The 20,141-nt window shown below is 38.8% G+C and overlaps 1 protein-coding gene across 1 annotated transcript; it reads right to left on the bottom strand.

Annotated features, from left to right (window-relative positions):
• Positions 1-4,609: 4,609 nt before the first annotated feature.
• On the bottom strand, positions 4,610-5,560 carry LOC119804650 (olfactory receptor 5AN1-like). The gene has a single exon (XM_038316203.1). It carries the CDS (start codon positions 5,558-5,560, stop codon positions 4,610-4,612), a length of 951 nt encoding a protein of 316 aa, XP_038172131.1.
• Positions 5,561-20,141: the final 14,581 nt, after the last annotated feature.

The following is a 20,141-nucleotide window of genomic DNA, read 5'->3' as shown; positions in this document are numbered from 1 at the left end:
TCTTTCCAAAGGAACTCATTAAGACCAATTAAGAGCCAAACAAAAAAGTAAGGGTGCGTGATTTTTATTTTCTCTTTCATACTCACCTGTATTTCACCAGTTTTGTATATCTGCTGTCTTTTAATAACAATTTAAGATTTATATCCAGAGAGACAGAAAGAGAGAGGGGGTGGGGGGGGGGACCTGACAATCACGGGCTGCATATCCCTTTATCATGCTAACACTGACAATCACGGGCTGCATATCCCTTTATCATGCTAACACTGTGCTGGAGCTTACGTGCAGAGCTCCATTAATGTCAGCCATTATTCTTCCTGCCATCACCTCACAAACAGTGGCAGAACAAAGATGATAGATATATATCAAGGACCTTTTGGGAATGTTAGTTCCTAAAAAAATTGTCTGAGTCAGGTTTTATTAATAGTATTGACAAATAGTTACTAGAATATCTACTGCTATCTCGTGTTATTTTTGGACTCCTCTCAGTTTTTTTGTTTGGTTGGTTGGTTTTGGTTTTGGGGGGGAGGGTGTTTTTTGTTTTTTTTTTTTTTTGAGACAGGGTTTCTCTGTAGCTTTGGAACCTGTCCTGGAACTAGCTCTTGTAGACCAGGCTGGTCTCGAACTCACAGAGATCCGCCTGCCTCTGCCTCCCGAGTGCTGGGATTAAAGGCGTGCTCCACCTCCGCCCAGCTCAGACTGCAGATTCTTAAAGCAGCACTTGTTTTCCTCCACCAAGTGCTATCAAGACAACAGTGTTGTCCACGAAGGGCTGGAGGAGATTCTTCTCCTTGGTGTTAAGTGTTGTGTTCACTCACATTTGTATCCACCCACAAGAATAGATGAATGTATTATCAATTGGTCCTACTCAGCATTTGAAACTCAGAATCTTACTTTTGTTTAATTTCCACTTGGTATTATGAACTTGGTCATTTTTCTTAGAATTGTAAGGAGGGGCACTAGTATATTCCTAACAAATGTTTTTGGTCATTAACCGGGCTGTCTACTGGTGAGATAGTGAGAGAGCAAAACCGGAGAATCCTCTTAAATGTGCCGTTCAAAGCCGAAGTGGAAGGGAAAAGCCAATTATAGAACATACTACAGACTCTTGCTCTCTGACATCATGGTTGTCATGGAGATTTTTCTAATAATAACAGGCCCCGTTTGCCATGGCATCAATTCTTAACTTCCCCTGTGATCCTATTATGACACCAGATTGTAACTTCACTGACCTTGGAGGCATTTGATCTCCAAAGGACATAGGGATCTTCTAGTGCCCGGATTTTAATTTCTAGAAGACAATCTTGAGTTCAGAGATGTTAAGGGAGTCTCCCAAGATAGCACAGCTAAATGATAACATAGCTTGACATTGATATATATTTATGCATAAACTATAGAAAGCACATATTTTATATAGATATGCATGCACATTTTCTCAAATATCTATTGTGAATCAATACAGCACTTATCATGGACCTGAAGCATATTCATTGTATACAGGAAGAAGCAAAGGCAATAAGCTATCTACCATTTCATGACAAGAAACTGAAGTTCAAGATAGAGAATGATCACAACCTTTGGTGTTGGTATCATAATGTAAAATTTGCATTGAGGACTGGCAAGATGCTCATTCAGTGAGTGTGCTTGTATCAATCTTAAGACCTGAGCTTTTTGTGAACACATGGTGGGAAAAGAAACTCACTCCCAAAGTTAGCCTTCTGTCTTGCACACTGACACACATGCATGCACAGATGTACACACACACATGCACACACACACACACACACACACACATCATTGAGAAAGTAGGGACAGAAAGATTATAAAAAGTCAGAGTTGCCATGCTTCTCCTCTCCAAGATGGATGCAAGTTAAGATCTCTCCTGGTAAGCCACACCTCGTGGTGCTACGCAGATCACTAAATATGGGTTAAAGGAAGATGTGAGAATTAGCCAATAAGAGGCTGAAACTATGGGCCAGGCAGTGTTTTAAAAGAATACAGTTTCCGTGTAATTATTTTGGGTAAAGCTAGCTGGGTGGCGGGACACAGCCCGCCGTTCCATCTACATTAGAGTACTACTCAGCGGTAAAAAAATAATGACATTTTGAATTTTGCATGCAAATGGATGGAAATAGAAAACACTATCCTGAGTGAGATAACCCAGACCCAAAAAGATGAATATGGTATGTACTCACTCATTAGTGGACTCTAGCCATAAACAAAGGAATATATATCTCAAAGTTGTTTTGATTTGCATTTCCCTGATTGCCAAGGAGGCTGAACATGACCTTAAGTGTCTTTTGGCCATTTGAACTTTGTCAGATGGTCCTATTTTAAATCAGAGACATAGAACCATAAATTTATATCTGACTTGATATTGCTGGCCAGAGATGACAACTCAGTTTGACTAATTATGTGAAACCTCTCCAGGTAATCTATTCTCCCTAAATATTGTAAGAATTCTCTTGAGAATATATAAATAAAAATACCAGGAGCAAACTATAGAAATGATTCCATACATGTCCAGCTTTCTGAACCAATAACTTTATTACAAAATGGTATACTTTTCCATAAAAAATTCATACCAAAGAATGATTAATTCTTGAACATGCCAACAATGATTCCACTTCTCCAGCATATTTGACTAACAAGCAATTGCCTTCCTGGGGAGTTCCAGTCGCTAGTCAGCCTATATACTCCAGAAAATAAACCAATCGCATGTAGTGTTATAATAAAATGAGGGAAAACAGACTGAGGATTATAATCTAAGATATGGGTCTCGTGAAGCCCTGTCTCAAGACAGAAGTTTAGTTACATTTTTGATTGTTTGTTTATGTGTTCACTTGATTGTGGCATAATCTATTACTGTAGACCAGGCTGGAATGAAACTCTGTGGCCCTGGTTGGCCTAAAGCCTGTGGAAACCCTCCTGCTATCTTTTTCTATTTGTTCTTCTCTCATATGTTACATCTTTACAGCAGTTTTTCCCTCCCTGCAGTCAATCCAATCACCCCTACAAACTCCTTTCTCCACCACATCCACTCCTCCTCTGCTTCTCTTCAGAAAAGACCAGGTCTTCCAGGGTTATCAACCAAACATGGCATAACAAGTTATTATTATAAGACTGGGCACATACCCTATTGTCCAGGCTGGGCAAGGCAACCCATAGGAGGAAAGGGTCCCAAAATCAAGTAAAAGTGTCAGAGACAGGCCCTACTCCTACTGTTAGGAGTTCCCCCAAAACGCCAACCTATACAGCCGTAACAAATGTGCAGAGAACCTAGCCCCATAATGGTTCTCCGATTGTCACTTCAGTCTCTGTGAGCTCCGATGAGCCCACCTAGTTAATTTTGTGGGCAGTATTCTTATTACCCCTGACTTATTAATGCTGGGAATATACGTGTAAACCACTCCTCTAGGCTCTGGAAGAATATTAACATTCTATCATTTTCATCCATGGACATGTTTATCACTGCACTATTGCAAATATTTAATTCCCAGAATTGTGAACCAAGGTATTGTATAAGGCAATTCTGCTTGATGATGGTGAAGGTCATCTGAAGAAAACAGGTCCTGTACAATACCGGGTAATATCAGCCTAAAATTTTAGTTATTATACTACAACTTTTGTATCACTCTCTTAAAAACATACAATGATAGGACACAAAGTATTGAACATACATAGACTATTAGAAAGAATGTTCCAGTGTGTCATGTGCTGTTAATCTCAGCAATGTTGAAATGTCTAGTGACTATAGTACAACGAATTCACACAAGTCTTTGAAGACCAAATTTGAGTAGTTGCCTGAAATACCAGTATATATTTTATACAGTGATATGATTGGCTATATTGACCAGGGCAAATTTCCTGGTGTAAAATAGAAGAGTAAGAGGGTTCAGGGCTCCCTCTTCTCATATCTTGCTGTTAGTCCATAGAATAGTGCTACAGATCACATGTTTTCAAGAGGCCATAAATCAAACCATCAGAATACTGAAGAATTGACACTGAAGAAAGCCTATCTTTTTCACCATTTTTTTCATGATTCGAAGTCCCACTATTGTGTTTGACATAAAATTTATTAAGTGGCTACTAGTGATCAAAATCAAGCTGTTTCTGATTAGTCCACCTAAAAGGCACAATTAAGCCAATGTGCAGCTTTATTTCTTTCAAATGGGAAGTTTTGCTATAATCACTCTCACCTGATCAGTATTACCGAAAAATCAATGGTCATGAACTGGTCCTAATTATCAAGATATTCATGAGACAAGGTTGGTGGACTCTGGGATCAACAACATTAGGAATCTTCTCTTGAGGGGTAGCCTTGTAATTTAACAGTTTCAGCCTTGCACAAGTGTCTCAACTTGATATGTCTCAAGCACATACAGATAGAATAACTAATGATGAGACAGCAATTTTGTAACAAGGAAATTATGAGCATACTGGTCCTAAAAATGTTGCATTTCCATGACATAAAATCAATTGTTGATTTATATTGGCATGTTGTCTTTTTCAAAGACATATTTATTCAAACTGCCATGGAATTTGTAGTGTTCCAGTAATGTGCACAAAATTGCAAATAACAGAAACTCTGACATGGCATTGTGTTGGAATCTTATCTGTGACCTTGGCTAAAGATTGTCTTTTTCTGCAACCTCTTCATAGCATCTTTGATTTCTTTGTTCCTCAGACTATATATCAAAGGATTCAGCATTGGAATCACCACAGTGTAAAAGACAGATGTAAATCTGTCAAAACTGGAGGAGCCACCAGAGCTGGAACGCAAGTAAACAACGATTCCAGAACTATAGAAGAAAGAAACAGCTGTCAGATGAGAAGCGCAGGTGTTGAATGCCTTAGACCTGCCCTTAGCTGAAGTGATCTTCATGATGGACAAGACGATGAAGCCATAGGATAACATAATGACTAAGGCATTTGCAAGTCCAAACAACAGTGTTAAAAAAGCAAGGAGGACCTGTGCAAAGAAAGTGTCTGTGCAAGATAGATTTAGCAACTGTGATATGTCACAGAAGAAATGTCTGATGACATTAGGGCCACAGAAGTGGAGCTGCAGCAAGACACATACCTGAGCTAAGGAACCTATGAGCCCTGCTGTGTAGCTTCCCATCACCATGCGAGCACACAGGGTGGGTGACATGATTGATGAATAGAGCAGCGGGTTACAAATGGCAGCATACCTGTCATAGGCCATGGCTGTCATGAGGCAACACTCACACAGTGCCATAGTGGAAAAGATGAAATACTGAACTATGCAGCCCACAAAACTGATTGTTTGGTTTTTCTGGAAGAAGTTGGAAAGCATCTTGGGGACTGTTGAGGTGATGTAGCAGAGGTCTATAAAGGACAGATTACTGAGGAAGAAATACATTGGTGTGTGGAGGTGGGAATCCATCCTTATTAAAGCAAGAAGGGACAGGTTCCAGGTCAGCGCTGTAATGTAAAATGTGAGGAATATAACAAAGAGCAGTGCTGTGATTTTGGGGAAATCTGAGAATCCCAGGAGGATGAACTGTGTGATCTTGGTAATATTTCTTTCCCCAACCATTACCTCTGCGCTCCTGTTCCTAAAATAAGAAATAGGACAATGCATTGCAGACTCAAGTGACATTACAGCGTTATCTTAATAAGAGACATTTTAAACTTGAATAATGTCTTAAAACAAGGCCTAAGAAATTATGTGATCTCACACACACATGAACATATACACATATACACAAATAAGTATATACAAAATCCTGTGTATATACACACACGCAAGTACTCACACACACAAACACACAGACTTTGATCATATTGATTTCTGATTTCTAATTCTGACACATTTTTGTAACACAATAACTATGTTCCTAGTGAAGTTATGAAATCAGTCTTTCTACTAAAGTGTAATGTGAAGAACTCCGAAATAAATGTTAAGATATCGTTTCCTGACATTATTTTAAAGTTCTATTACTGTTAAGAATTATTTGCCTTATTTATAATAATTTCAAAAAATAAGTTCAATATAACATTTCCAAGGTGACCTGTATTATACTGACATGATTTGCAGTTCTGACAGATTTGTTGGCACAAAAGCTTATGTTCCCAATAGATTTAAAACTTGGTCTTCTTACGGAAGTATTATATGTGGGACTTCAGAAGGAGGTGGGTAGTGCCCACTCTTGATCCCAGAGAAAGTCTCATTTGTATGTTCCTCTAGAATACATTACAGTCGGGAGAATTTTATTGATCTTGCAATTTGGTTCCATTTCCCTTACTCTGTATTAAACTAACCCAGTGGCTTGAACACAATGACCTTGAACACTTACTGTAAAGAGAGGACAGAAGTCCTTAGCTAGAGGGCAACTTCAAAACAAAGTATAAAGTAAAAACATTACCAGTGGAAACCCTGGTTAAGAGAAGAAAGAAAATTATCCATTACGATCAAGTAGGCTTCATCCCAGAGATGCAGGGCTGGTTCAACATACGAAAATCTATCAATGTAATCCATCATATAAATAAACTGAAGGAAAAAACCATATGGTCATCTCATTAGATGCTGAAAAAGCATTTGACAAAATTCAGCACCCCTTTATGATAAAGGTCTTGGAGAGATTAGGGATACAAGGGTCATTCCTAAATATAATAAGAGCTATTTACAGCAAGCTGACAGCTAACATCAAATTAAACAGAGAGAAACTCAAGGCTATCCCACTAAATTCAGGAACACGACAAGGCTGTCCACTCTCTCCTTATCTCTTCAATATAGTGCTTGAAGTTCTAGCAATAGCAATAAGACAACATAAGGGAATCAAGGGGATTCAATTTGGAAAGGAAGAAGTTAAGCTTTCATTATTTGCAGATGATATGATAGTATACATAAGCGACCCCAAAAACTCCACCAAAGAACTCCTACAGCTGATAAACTCCTCAGTAACGTGGCAGGTTACAAGATCAACTCCAAAAAAATCAGTCGCCCTCCTATACACAGAGGATAAGGAAGCAGAGAGGGAAATCAGAGAAGTATCACCTTTCACAATAGCCACAAATAGCATAAGATATCTGGGAGTATCTCTAACCAAGGAAGTGAAGGATTTATTTGACAAGAACTTTAAGTCTTTGAAGAAAGAAATTGAAGAGGATACCAGAAAATGGAAGGATCTCCCCTGCTCGTGGATTGGGAGGATCAACATAGTAAAAATGGCAATTCTACCAAAAGCAATCTATAGATTCAATGCAATCCCAATCAAGGTCCCATTAAAATTCTTCACAGAGATTGAGAGGACAATAATCAACTTTATATGGAAAAACAAGAAACCCAGGATAGCCAAAAAAGTCTTATACAATAAAGGTACTTCTGGAGGCATTACCATCCCTGACTTCAAACTCTATTACAGAGCTACAGTATTGAAAACAGCTTGGTATTGGCATAAAAACAGAGAAGTCGACCAATGGAATCATATAGAAGACCCGGATCTTAAACCACAAACCTACGAACACCTGATTTTTTATAAAGGAGCCAAAAGTACACAATGGAAGAAAGAGGGCATCTTCAACAAATGGTGCTGGCATAACTGGATGTCAACCTGTAGAAGAATGAAAGTAGATCCATATCTATCACCATGCACAAAACTCAAGTCCAAATGGATTAAAGACCTCAATATTAATCTGAACACATTGAGCTTGATAGAGGAGAAAGTGGGAAGTACTCTACAACAAATGGGCACAGGGAACCGTTTCCTACACATAACCCCAGCTGCACAGACATTAAGGGCAACATTGAATAAATGGGACCTCCTGAAGTTGAGCAGCTTCTGTAAAGCAAAGGACATTGTCACTAAGACACAAAGGCAGCCTACTGACTGGGAAAAGATCTTCACCAACCCTGCAACTGACAAAGGTCTGATCTCTAAAATATATAAGGAACTCAAGAGACTAGACGGTAAAATGCCAATTAACCCAATTAAAAAATGGGGCGCTGAACTGAACAGAGAATTCTCAACAGAAGAAGTTCAAATGGCCAAAAGACACTTAAGGTCATGCTCAACCTCCCTAGCTATCAGGGAAATGCAAATCAAAACAACTTTGAGATATCATCTTACACCTGTCAGATTGGCTAAAATCCAAAACACCAATAATAACCTTTGCTGGAGAGGTTGTGGGGTAAGGGGTACACTCATCCATTGCTGGTGGGAATGCACACTTGTGCAACCACTTTGGAAAGCAGTGTGGTGGTTTCTCAGGAAATTCAGGATCAACCTACCCCAGGACCCAGTAATTCCACTATTGGGAATCTACCCAAGAGATGCCCAATCATACTACAAAAGCATATGCTCATCTATGTTCATAGCAGCATTATTTGTAATAGCTAGATCCTGGAAACAACCTAGATGCCCTTCAGTGGAAGAATGGATGAAGAAACTGTGGAATATATACATGCTAGAATACTACTCAGCGGTAAAAAACAATGATATCTTGAATTTTGCAGGCAAATGGATGGAAATAGAAAACACTATTCTGAGTGAGGTAACCCAGACCCAAAAAGATGAACATGGGATGTACTCACTCATAATCGGTTTCTAGCCATAATTAAAGGACATCGAGCCTATAAATTTGGGATCCTTGAGAAGATAATAGGAAGGTGAACTCCCAAAAAAAGATATAGTAATCCTCCTGGATATTGGAAGTAGACACGATCGCCAGGCAAAATTGGGAACTTGAGGGTTGGGCGCGACTGGGCCAAGGGAAGATGGGGAGAGAAAAGTGTGAAGGGGAAAATGGGGGGAGCTCGGAGGAATGGGATGCTTGGGATACAGGAAGGGTGGATATGGGAGCAGGGAAGCATATATCTTAATTTAAGGAGCCACCTGAGGGTTGTCAAGAGACTTGACCCTAGAGGGGTTCCCAGATTTCCAGGGAGACGCCCCCAGTTAGTTCCTTGGGCAGCTGAGGAGAGGGAGCCTGAAAAGGCCAGTTCCTATAGCCATACTGATGAATTTCTTGCATATCACCATAGAACCTCCACCTGACGATAGATGAAGAAAATGACAGAGCCCCACATTGGAGCACCGGACTGAGCTCCCAAGGTCCTGATGAGGAGCAGAAAGAGAGAGTACATGAGAAAGAAAGTCAGGAACGTGAGGGGTGCATTCACTCATGGAGACGGTGGGACAGAACTAATGGGAGATCACCAACTCCAGTTGGAATGGGACTGATGGATCATGCGACCAAACCCGTCTCTCTGAATGTGGCCAACAGCGGGGGCTGACTGAGAAGCAAAGGACAATGGTGCTGGGCTCTGACTCTTCTGCATGGACGGGCTCTCTGGGAGCCTTCTCAGCTTGGTCGATCACCTTCCTGGACCTGGGGGGAGTTGGGAGGACCTTGGTCTTAGCATAGAGTGGGGAACCCTGATGGCTCCTTGGCCTTGAGAGGGAGGGAGGGGAGGTATGGGTGGAGGGGAGGGGAGGGAAGGGGGAGAAGGAGGGGAGAGAAGGGGGAGGAGGAGGGGAGGGAAGGGGGAGGAGGAAGGGAGGAGATGGAAATTTTTAAATATAAAAAAATAAACCATGAGGAAAAAAAAAAGAGAAGAAAGAAAAACTCAATTGAAATATATGTTAATACTCACCAAATATACAAGGGCAGGGCACAAAACCTTTTCTGTGAAAGATAACTTCTAAACCAACAATGAATGAACACCACAGCACTGATAGGTGCAAGGAATATGCTCCTTACTTTGTATACATTTGCCTTGTATAGTCACTCTCGTGGTTGTGGTCTATGTCTCTCTGTCTTTGTGTGTGTCTCTATTTTTCTATTTCACACTCACGTTCATAGATAAACACACAGGCACACTTATATACACACACACACACACACATACAAACATATATAGTGTGAATCAGGTCCAAAGAAACTTATTTAAAACCAATTAAAAATCAAAAAAGTAAGGGTGCTATGATTTTTATTTTCTTACTTACCTGAATTTCCCCAATTTTCTATATCTGCTGTATTTTAATAACAAATTAAGATTTATATTAATGCTAACACAGGGGGAGAAAGAAAAAGAGAGAGAGAGAGAGAGAGAGAGAGAGAGAGAGAGAGAGAGAGAGAGAGAGAGAGAGAGAGAGGAGAGAGGAGAGAGAGAGAGAGAGAGAGGAGAGAGAGAGAGAGAGAGAGGAGAGAGAGAGAGGGAGGGGAGGTGGTAACTTAACAATCACAGGCTGCATATCCCTTCATCATGCTAACACTGTGCTGCTTCAGTAGTCTCATGTATCAATGGAGATGATGAAACTGACCATCCTCTGGCACTGCTCAAGAGACTGAATGACATAACGGGCTTACATGCAGAGCTCCGTTAATGTTAGCAATTATTCTTCCTGCCTTCTCCTCCCTCTAAATTGCAATCAATGGCAGAACAAAGATGATACATCAAGGACATTTTGACAAAGTTAGTTCCTACAAAACTTGTATGATCCAGGATTTAAAAATGGTGTTGAGAAATAGTTATGAGAATAACTACTTCTGTCTTATATTATTTTCAAATGCCCACTCACTCATATTGCAGATTCTCATTGCTGCATTTGTTTTCCTCCATAAAGAGCTATCTAGAAGACAGTGCTGTTGATGAAGGACTGGAGGAAACTTTCTCCTTAGTGTTGTGTTCACTCACATTTGCATCTGCCCACAAGTACAAGTGAATGTATTATCATCTGGTCCTATTCATCTTGGTATTTAAAACTCAAAATTTTACTTTTGCTTAATTTCCATTATAGTTTTATGAGCTTGGTCATCTTTCTATTTATTCTTAGAATAAATAATGTTGCTTCTCAGTTCATCCAAGGTGAGTTTAGTTTAATAAAAAAAAATTTGAAATTATAAACCCTCATGGGTAACATTAGTAAATATCAATTTAATTGGCCAATTCTATAAAATGATTGAAATGTTGTCACTGTCTCATTGCATTCTGGTGCTATAGGCAGGCACACTTAGGTATATTCTATGTAAGCCACTATTCCCAGTAAAGACTAAAAAGTTATGGACCATTATTTTTTCTCTTAATATTTTTTCTAGACTAATTTATTTAAATGTTGTAACAGAGGAAAAACAAACATACTCACTCTTTTTTATTAGTGCTCTGTATGTGCTCTGTTTCTCCCAAGACATTTTAAAGTAGAAAAGTTATTAAAGATTCAACTGGATAAGTACAGCTTATCAATTCTGATCTAATAAGAACATGGCCAGTATAATGAAATGTGCTGGGAATAACAAGCTAAGTACATGTTGATGAGTGAGAAAAATGTGAGTAAAAGCAACTTAAGTGGACAGTTAGATCAACACTACCTGTGTCTGGAGTAGACATGTCTGATAACTGCTCCGCTAAAACTAGTGTCTCTAGGACCACCAAAAGTGACCCTGAGAACTATTTTAAGATGGTGAAATTTTGTGTAGAATTGTGCATGAGTATTCTGCCATATCATAAGATTTGGTTTGTTTCTTACAACTAGAAATCACGAGCCAAAGCTGTGCATCTGTGTAGAATATAATTCTAATCATATAACCCTGGTAAGCAAAAATGCAGCAAAAAGAGTTCCAGGGAAGGCAGAAGGTTGAGATATGTGGACAAGCATTCTTTGCCCTTAGGAAATCTGAAACTCCATCAATTGTTATGTTTTTATCCAAATCTCAATTGTGACTTGTAAAATCAGTTAGACCTTATAGATAATCTCATTTAGCCCTGACTGCTCTCATTATCTCCACTGTTCTGAGTAGAAAACAGAAAGTAATAGAATTGGAGGGTACCTACTCAAGCGTTCAACAACCGTCTCTCCACCCCAGATACACGTCCGATATTTTAAACATAGGATATATTCTTTTCTCAGATCAGCATATAATTTGGGTAAAGGGAAACTGAAGGAAAATAAACAGGATGTAGAAGTTAGGAGGATGATTAGGAAAAGAATGGGAACGTCTAATCCCCACAAATATTATTAGCAGTGAATCCTCCTGCAAAAATGACAGACCTTAAGATAGCTAATTCCACCTGCAGTTCTTACCTTCTGCCCTTCACCCAGACTAGAGGAAGACAGAATCCTTGCCAAATGTTGATACTGTGCATATTTCAAATAATTTTTCAGGAGAGGCGCTAGTATATTCCTGGCAAATGTTTTTGGCCATTGACCTGGCTGTCTAGTGGTGAGATAGTGAGAGATCAACACTGGGGAGTCCTCTTAAATGTGCTGTTGAGAGCCAAAGTGGAAGGGAAAAGCCAATTATAGAGCATACTACAGACTCTGGCATCATGGTCGTCATGGAGATTTTTCTAATAATTACCAGCTCAGTTTGCCTTGTGCATCACTTCTTAACTTCCCCTGTGATCTATTATGAAACCAGTTTGTAACTACTGACCTTGGAGGCATTTGATCTCCAAAGGACACAGGAATCTTCCAGTCCCCAGATCTTAATTTCTAGAAGACAGTCTTGAGTTCAGAGATGTTAAGGGTGTCTCCCAAGATAGCACAGCTAAATGATAACATAACTTGATATTGATAAATATATATATGCATATGCTATAGAAAGCATTTTATTTTATACAGGTATGTACACACGGTTTTTCTCAAATATCTGCTGTGAGTCAATACAGCAGCTCTAACAGACATGCAACCAGCACATATTGAAGAAGTCAAGGCAGTAAGTTATCTTCCAGATCATGACAAGGAACTGAAATTCAGGACAGAGAATGTTCTATCCAAATCACAACCTCGGGTGTTGGTATCATAAAGTGAAAGTTTCCCATTGAGGACTGGTAAGATGCTTAGTCACCAAGGGTGCTTGTATCAAGTTTATGACCTGAGTTTTTAAGCACATATGATGGGAAGAGATAACTGACTCCAAAAGTTAGCCCTCTGTCCTACACACATGCACACATGGTGGGGGGAGGGGGACAGAGAGGGAGAGGAAGAGAAATACAAATTTAAAAATTTTGGCCATTGAATTCTGGCTTTGTCTCTAACTGGTTTGCATTCTTGTATACATTTCTCCAAACCACAGTATTTCCATACATTAAATGGCAATAGCCATAATATCTATTCCATAAAGAAGCTCTGAAGAGAATTAAGTTAGATAAAGATTATAAACTCTTTAAATTTCATAGTACACATCAGCCCTTCTATTTATTAATGGCATGTATTTAGAAATGTGATTAGGAAATCTAACATTAGGTCCAGTCTTCAAAAATAAACACTTCAAGAAAACCCTTTCATTAAGTAAGACGTAAGAGCCAGAGGCAATGAATGATTACAGAAAAATAGTGTCTTCAGCAATCACACACAGGAACTTATGGGCAGCTGTGACCCTATGCACAAAACCTCTACCAGATCAAGCCAGACCAAATCCCATCATGCACAGGGAGGTAGTAATGAGGAGCTATTGACAGCTGATTCTCCCTAGAAAGGGATGGTTATTTGATTTCTCAAGGATATGGCCCCTGAGGGGCAACCATGATTCAATGGGTGGCTCTATACACATGCACTGGTAATACAAAGTGGACTCAGTGGATTTCAAAGGGAAAAATAAAATGTGGCAGGAATTGTGGTGGAAGGGATAAGGGAAAAATTAGAAGGGAAGGAATGAAGAGCGAACCTGATAAAATGCTTTATATAACTTATGAAATTATCAAACAATTATAAAGCATAGACTTAAGCTCTTGAGGACCATAGAGAGTCATGCACCTCCCATGGGTCCCAGACATATAAGAACCTCAAGCATCTGTTCATCTCCCACAGGTTTCTGAGGATTTGTACCAATAACCTGCCAAATCACATACTAATGTGCACACATAAGCAAATGCCTGTTGCATCTGTCTTTCTGGGTATGAGTTACTTCACTTGGAATGATTTTTTCTAGTTCCATTCATTTGTCTGCAAATGTCATGATGTCATTTTTAACAGTTGAGTAATACTCTATTGTATAAATGTACCATGTTTTCTTTATACATATTCTTCTGTTAAATGGCATCTAGGTTATTTAAATTTTTTGTTAGTATGAACAGAGAAGCATTAGACATGGTTGAGCAAGTGATCTTGTGATAGGATGAAGCATGCTATGGATATATGCCCAAGAACAATATAGCTGGACCTTGAAGTAGATTGGTTTTTAATTTTTAATTTTCTGAAGATCCATCATATTGATTTCCGTAGTGACTGTACAATTTTACACTTTCACCATCAATGGATGAGTGTTCCCCTTTATTCTACATCCTTGCCAGCATGAGTTACCACTTGTGTTAGTGGTCTTAGCCATTGTGACAGGTGTAAAGTAGAATCAATAAGTAGTTTTGATTTGCATTTCTTTAAGTGTTCCTCAGCCATTTGAGACTTCTATTGAGAATTCTGTTTATATCTGTACTCCCTTTTAATTGGATTATTTTGAGTTTTATATCTAGTTTCTTGATTTCTTTATATATTTTGGATATTAGTCCTCTGTTGCAGAGGTGAAAAAGTCTTTGTGCACACAGATACACACTAGAGAAGCCAGAAAAAAACTATCTCTTCAGTGGAATGAAGAGTTTCCTTGTTCCTCCTAAAATGCTGGGAATGGATATACTTTACAACCTGGAGGTCCTTTGCTGTCTGATGAGCCAGGCTCTGTCCATATCTCCCAGAATTTATGCTTTACTTGTCCCAGACCATTTCCTCCCCCAAACAAAAAAACCTATCCATATAAGTGATGTCTCTTGTATTTTACAGCAGTCTAAATGACTTCTATGTTATCTTAGGACCAGACTAATCCTGACACCCACAGGTATTGTGTTTACCTCAGTCAATCTCCCTAGACCCTAAATATTAGGCACTATCTTTAAGTCAACAGTACTTATCTTGATGAAAGAAGCCAGAGGTACTTTATAAAGCACCTCAATGTAAGCATGTCTTAAATTTTTGTGCACTTGAGACTAAGTTAATTATTCTCAGAAAACTTTTTTCTAAAATTGTGCAGTACTTAAATATAGCTAAAGTGAATGATCTGGAATCAGACTTTAGAAGTCAGGCTGAATCAAATTTCATGTTTGCCTCTTCATGGATTATTTCCCTTCCTGCTGTATAGCCTGCAAGGACCCTCCATACTACACCAGATGCAGAGTTGGTAAAAATCTTTTGCCCGTTCTTTAGGCTTCTGTTTTGATCAAATGATGCTGTTCTGTATCTTATAGAAACTTTTCAGTTATCCTTTATTAATTGTTTTTTTTTAAGAACAAAAAGAAAGAAGGCTTGGATTTGGATTGAGTGGGAAGGTGGGAGGATCATGGAAGTAGTTAGGAAAGGGAAAATCATGATCAAAATATATTGTATGAAAAAAACCAAAAAGACTGAACTTGAAATGTTATTCCATTTATCCAAAACCTGAGAAGTTGGAAGAACAGACATCCAAATGCCCGAAAGTTGGACAGTTTTCATAAGAAACACGATCACGACTTCAAGTCCACTTGAAAAGTAACAAACATCATAAATAACCAAGACAATATGTCTCCTCCAAAAATTAACACTGCTATATTAGTGTTCCTTGAAAATGTAACTTAGATGACACACAAAACAATTAATTCAAAATAGCAATTGTTAACATGTTTAAGAAACTCAAAAGGATAGGAATAAATGCCAGAATGAAGACCACAAAGACAGAACCACCTGAATGAAAAAAGGAAGACAATTCAAAATGTCCTCTTTGAACTCTAGATTGAGGCAGGAAGTATTCTTCCATGAGCCTCCAAGTCCCGGAGGCACTGGGCTGTTGGGCACCATTATGCTTTCAGCAGAATCACCTCATCCATCCAGATAACTGAATACAAGGCTTTTGTTTGAAACTGCCTGCTGTGGCCAAGAAGAGAATAAAGGAACCTGCACAATGTCAATAAGACTGAGCAAAAAGCAAAAATCTACATGCTAGTCCAGGGCCCTCTGCCCTGGGCCTGTACAAAAAAACACAGACCTACCTGGGACCTGATGGGCTCTATTATAGTGAGCAAATATATGGGAGTGGGTATGGAAGAGAGGGAGTTTTAAAATGGTTCATGTCTTGTGGAGAGAGGCATATCTGAAGAAGTGAAAGCAGTGAGGGGAAGAGGCCCTGCTCCTGTGCTGAGAGGATCCAGACAGGTGAGTGAGTGGCCCTGTGGCTGGATGGTCCCAGGGAACTAAGTACAGACCCCTCTAATTCCCTAAGCTTTTCTGGCCATCCAGCCAGGTGTTTCCAGGCTGCTGGCTTTCGTTAGGACATTCCAGTCTGTCCCCAAGCACCCCTTTTCATCTGCAAGGTCCTTGGATCCCCCAACTCAGCCTGCTTCAGGGTAGAGGGGATCTGAGAGCTAGCTCCAGTGCTAAGGGGAACTAAGAGAGGGCAGACCAAGAAAAACTCCCAAGTACACAGTCAGCCACAGCAAAGATTGGACAAAGACACCAAGACTCTGCTGGCCTCATTTGAAGGAAGAGATGGGCAGGCACCAATGCAAGAATTCCTCCAACAACCTGAAAAGCAAGATGGCAGCACCAGAATCCAGCGAACATGCAACAGGAAGACTTGAACACCCTAACCCAGAAGAAGTAGAAGAAAAAGACTTTAAATGTAACCTTATGAAAATGGCCCAGACCCTTAAACAGGAAGTAAAAACTCCCTTAAAGAGATGGAAGAAATGACAAACAAAAAGTTAGAAGAAATTAATAAATCCCTCAAAGATACCCAAGAAAACTAAGAAAAAGCAATCAAACAGGTAAAGGAAACAGTTCAAGACTTGAAAACTGAAATGGAGTAATGAAGAAAACACAAACCAAGGGATGGTTGGATATGGAAAATTTGGGGAAATTAACTGGAACTACAGAGACAAATATAACCAAAAGAATACAAGAGAGAGAAGAATCTCAGGCACTAAGAATACAATAGAGAAAATAGACTCATTGATCAAAGAAAATAGCAAATCTAACAAATTCTTAACACAAAATATCCAGGAAATCTGGAGCACCATGAAGAGCCCAAACCTAAGAATAACAAGGGTAGAAGAAGGAGAAGAATTCCAGCTCTAAGGCCTGGAAAATATATTCAACAAAATTATAGAAGAAAACTTTCCCAACCCAAAGAAAGATATTCCTATGAAGGTACAAGAAGCTTACAGAACACCAAATAGACTGGATCAAAAAAATATACCCTCACATATACTAATCAAAACACAAATCATACAGAATAAAGAAAAAATATTAAGAGCTGCAAAGGAAAATGGTCAAGTAACATATACAGGTAAACCTATGAGAATTACACCTGACTTCTCAAAGGAAACCATGAAAGCCAAAGGTCTTAGATAGATGTGCTGCAGACACTAAGAGACCATGGATGCAAGCCCAGACTACCATACCCAGCCAAGCTTTCTTTCACCATAGATGGAGAAAACAAGATATTCCATGACAAAAAATACAGATTTAAACAATATGTATCCACAAACCCAGCCTTACAGAAAGTACTAGAAGGAAAACCTCAACCTGAGGAAGCCAACAACACCCACAATAGCACAGACATCTGACAACCCTCCCCCAACACAACTCAAAGAAGGGAAACCCACAAACACAACCACCAAAAAAATAACTGGAGTTAACAACCACTGGTCATTAATATCGCTTAATATCAATGAACTCAGTTCACCTATAAAAAGGCACAGGTTAAGAGAATGGATACAAAAACAGGATCCAACATTCTGCTGTTTATGAGAAACACACCTCAACCAAAAAGACAGACACTACCTCAGAGTAAAGGGTTGGGAAAAGGTTTATCAAGCAAATGGACCTAAGAAACAAGTGGGTGTGGCTATCCTAATATCTAACAAAATTGATTTCAAACAAAAATCAGTCAGAAGAGATGGAGGACACTTTATACTCATAACAAAAGCAATTCATCAAGATGAAGTCTCAGTCCTGAATATCTATGCCCCTAATAAAAACTCACCCACATATGTAAAAGAAACATTACTAGAACTCAAATCACACATCAACCTCCACACACTAATAGTAGGAGATTTCAGCACTCCTCTCTCACCAATGGACAGGTCAACCAGACAGAAACTTAACAGAGAAATAAGAGAACTAACCAATGTAAAGAATCAAATGGACTTAGCAGACATCTATAGAACATTCCACCCAAACAGGAAAGAATATACCTTTTTCTCAGCAGGCTGAGTTGGGAGATCCAAGGACCTCACAGATGAAAAGGCCATGGTGCACCTTCTTACAAATTTCTGGCCAGAACTTCCAGAACTTCAGAAAAATACCCTACTGACTACTAAGAGGCTATTTGCAATTATGTCAGACAATAATCTTGAAATTTAACTATAATTTTAGTTTTTAGAGGTCCCATAGAAATTACATTGCCCCCATAAAAGCTGGAATTAATTCTAGATGAGGTCCCCTCTCCAAACAAAGTTTTTGCTCAAGGTTAGGGACATATATTAGGGGTTGGTTAAAAGTGGTATAGGGTTGGGGGTGGATATGAAATAAGCTCAGGGATCTCTTTTGATTAAAAAGAAAAAGAGGATTGGATTAGATGGGATAATAAGTAGATTAGATTATTACTTGTGAGCTATTTATATACAATTTACTTTAGTATAGATTCTTGTATATTTATATAAATTCAAATTACATTTGTTATATTGAGTATGCTCCTATTTCTGCTTACAATGTTTGTGTACTATGAAGTTATTTTGTCATAGTGTATGCATGCATGTTTCTAACTCTTCTTAAGATATTTTGTGTAATTGATGCAATTTTAGGATATAACTTATTCATATTGCACTATACATTTCAACATTTGATCAAGATACTTATATATTGTTTACATTTTGAAATCATTGTCCTCATTTGCTGCACATTTGTTTAAAAATTGTTTAATATTTTAATATGAAGCTTTAGTCTTTAAATTATATAGGTATTAAGAATTATAGGTCAATACTTATCCATGTTTGTCATACTTATAGTTAGGCTAATCAGAGTTTTTAGATACAAAGAGATTGTATTCGCATAGATAGGATGTCTTCAAATATTTCAAAGAACTGTAGAATATGGCATTTAATTAATTTAGGGTTCTGCTGATATGATACACAATTGCTTCTGGCAGTATGGATCTATTCCCAAGAGAATGTTGGGCACCAAAGATGCTCCATATGGAGCTTGTTTTCTTCTTGACAACATTGACCTTTGGACAAAGAACTGGCCCTGCCTTGACCACTGACAAAATGCATGGTGTCCAGACTGGACAAGCAGGATACAAGCAAAGACTGCCAAACCTTGCCAAGACAGGGTAAGATGGTTTTTTAAATTTTCCTGCCTATGAAAATGGTCTGTCAATTACTCTAGGCCTTAGTCAAAGTTGGTTTGCTCCAGGATTGCAAATGAGATTTTGAGTGATTTTCCAGGTAGCTAGTTGTCTCTGTTCATTTCTTGCTCCTTTTGGAAGTGGCTTGATTTGCACCTCCTGTTTACTCAAGTAATATTATTTCCCTTCTCAGGTCTTTGATGCAGTTGAGGGCTAGTAGTTATAGTTACTTAATTCTCAAGACTTAGCCAAGCCATTTTCAATACAAGACTTAGACTCCTTAGGATAGGATAATCATTGAAACATTTAGCATAGGTTTTCTTGTTTGATGCTGTTCATACTGGTTTTGTAATCCTAATTTTTGCACTCTTCTTTTTTCTAGGATAATACTTGATATTTGTTTTTATTGTATATAGTTTTGTATTATGTTTAGAATTCTCTTATTTAGACAAAAGGGGGAGGTGCTGTGGGAACTCTTTCAGCCTTAAGATACCAGCCCACTTTGGGCGTAGTCTCATGTACAGGCCTCTTGCCTGCTGGACTTGGTTCCAGTTCCCAGTGCATGCAGAAGACTGCAGATCGCTACTCTTTCCTATTTCCTGCAGAATACTATTTTTCCCAGATAAATAAATCTTTGTTACACTCAATTTTGGGCTATTATGGAACTCTTTCATATGTCAACAATGACATGAACAAGTGGGAGATGTCCTCCTTTCTGCCACCCATCACCACCTGTGGCAGGTAGGAGAGCTGGCCATGAGGTCAAGAGAACCAGTCAGACAGTCCAGCATCTCACTGGCTGAAGCACT

This window comes from Arvicola amphibius, chromosome 1 (assembly GCF_903992535.2).
Source record: "Arvicola amphibius chromosome 1, mArvAmp1.2, whole genome shotgun sequence".
Classification (NCBI taxonomy): domain Eukaryota; kingdom Metazoa; phylum Chordata; class Mammalia; order Rodentia; family Cricetidae; genus Arvicola; species Arvicola amphibius.
The sequence above is the reverse complement of the archived record's forward strand: the minus strand, read 5'-3'. Positions and strand labels throughout refer to the sequence as shown.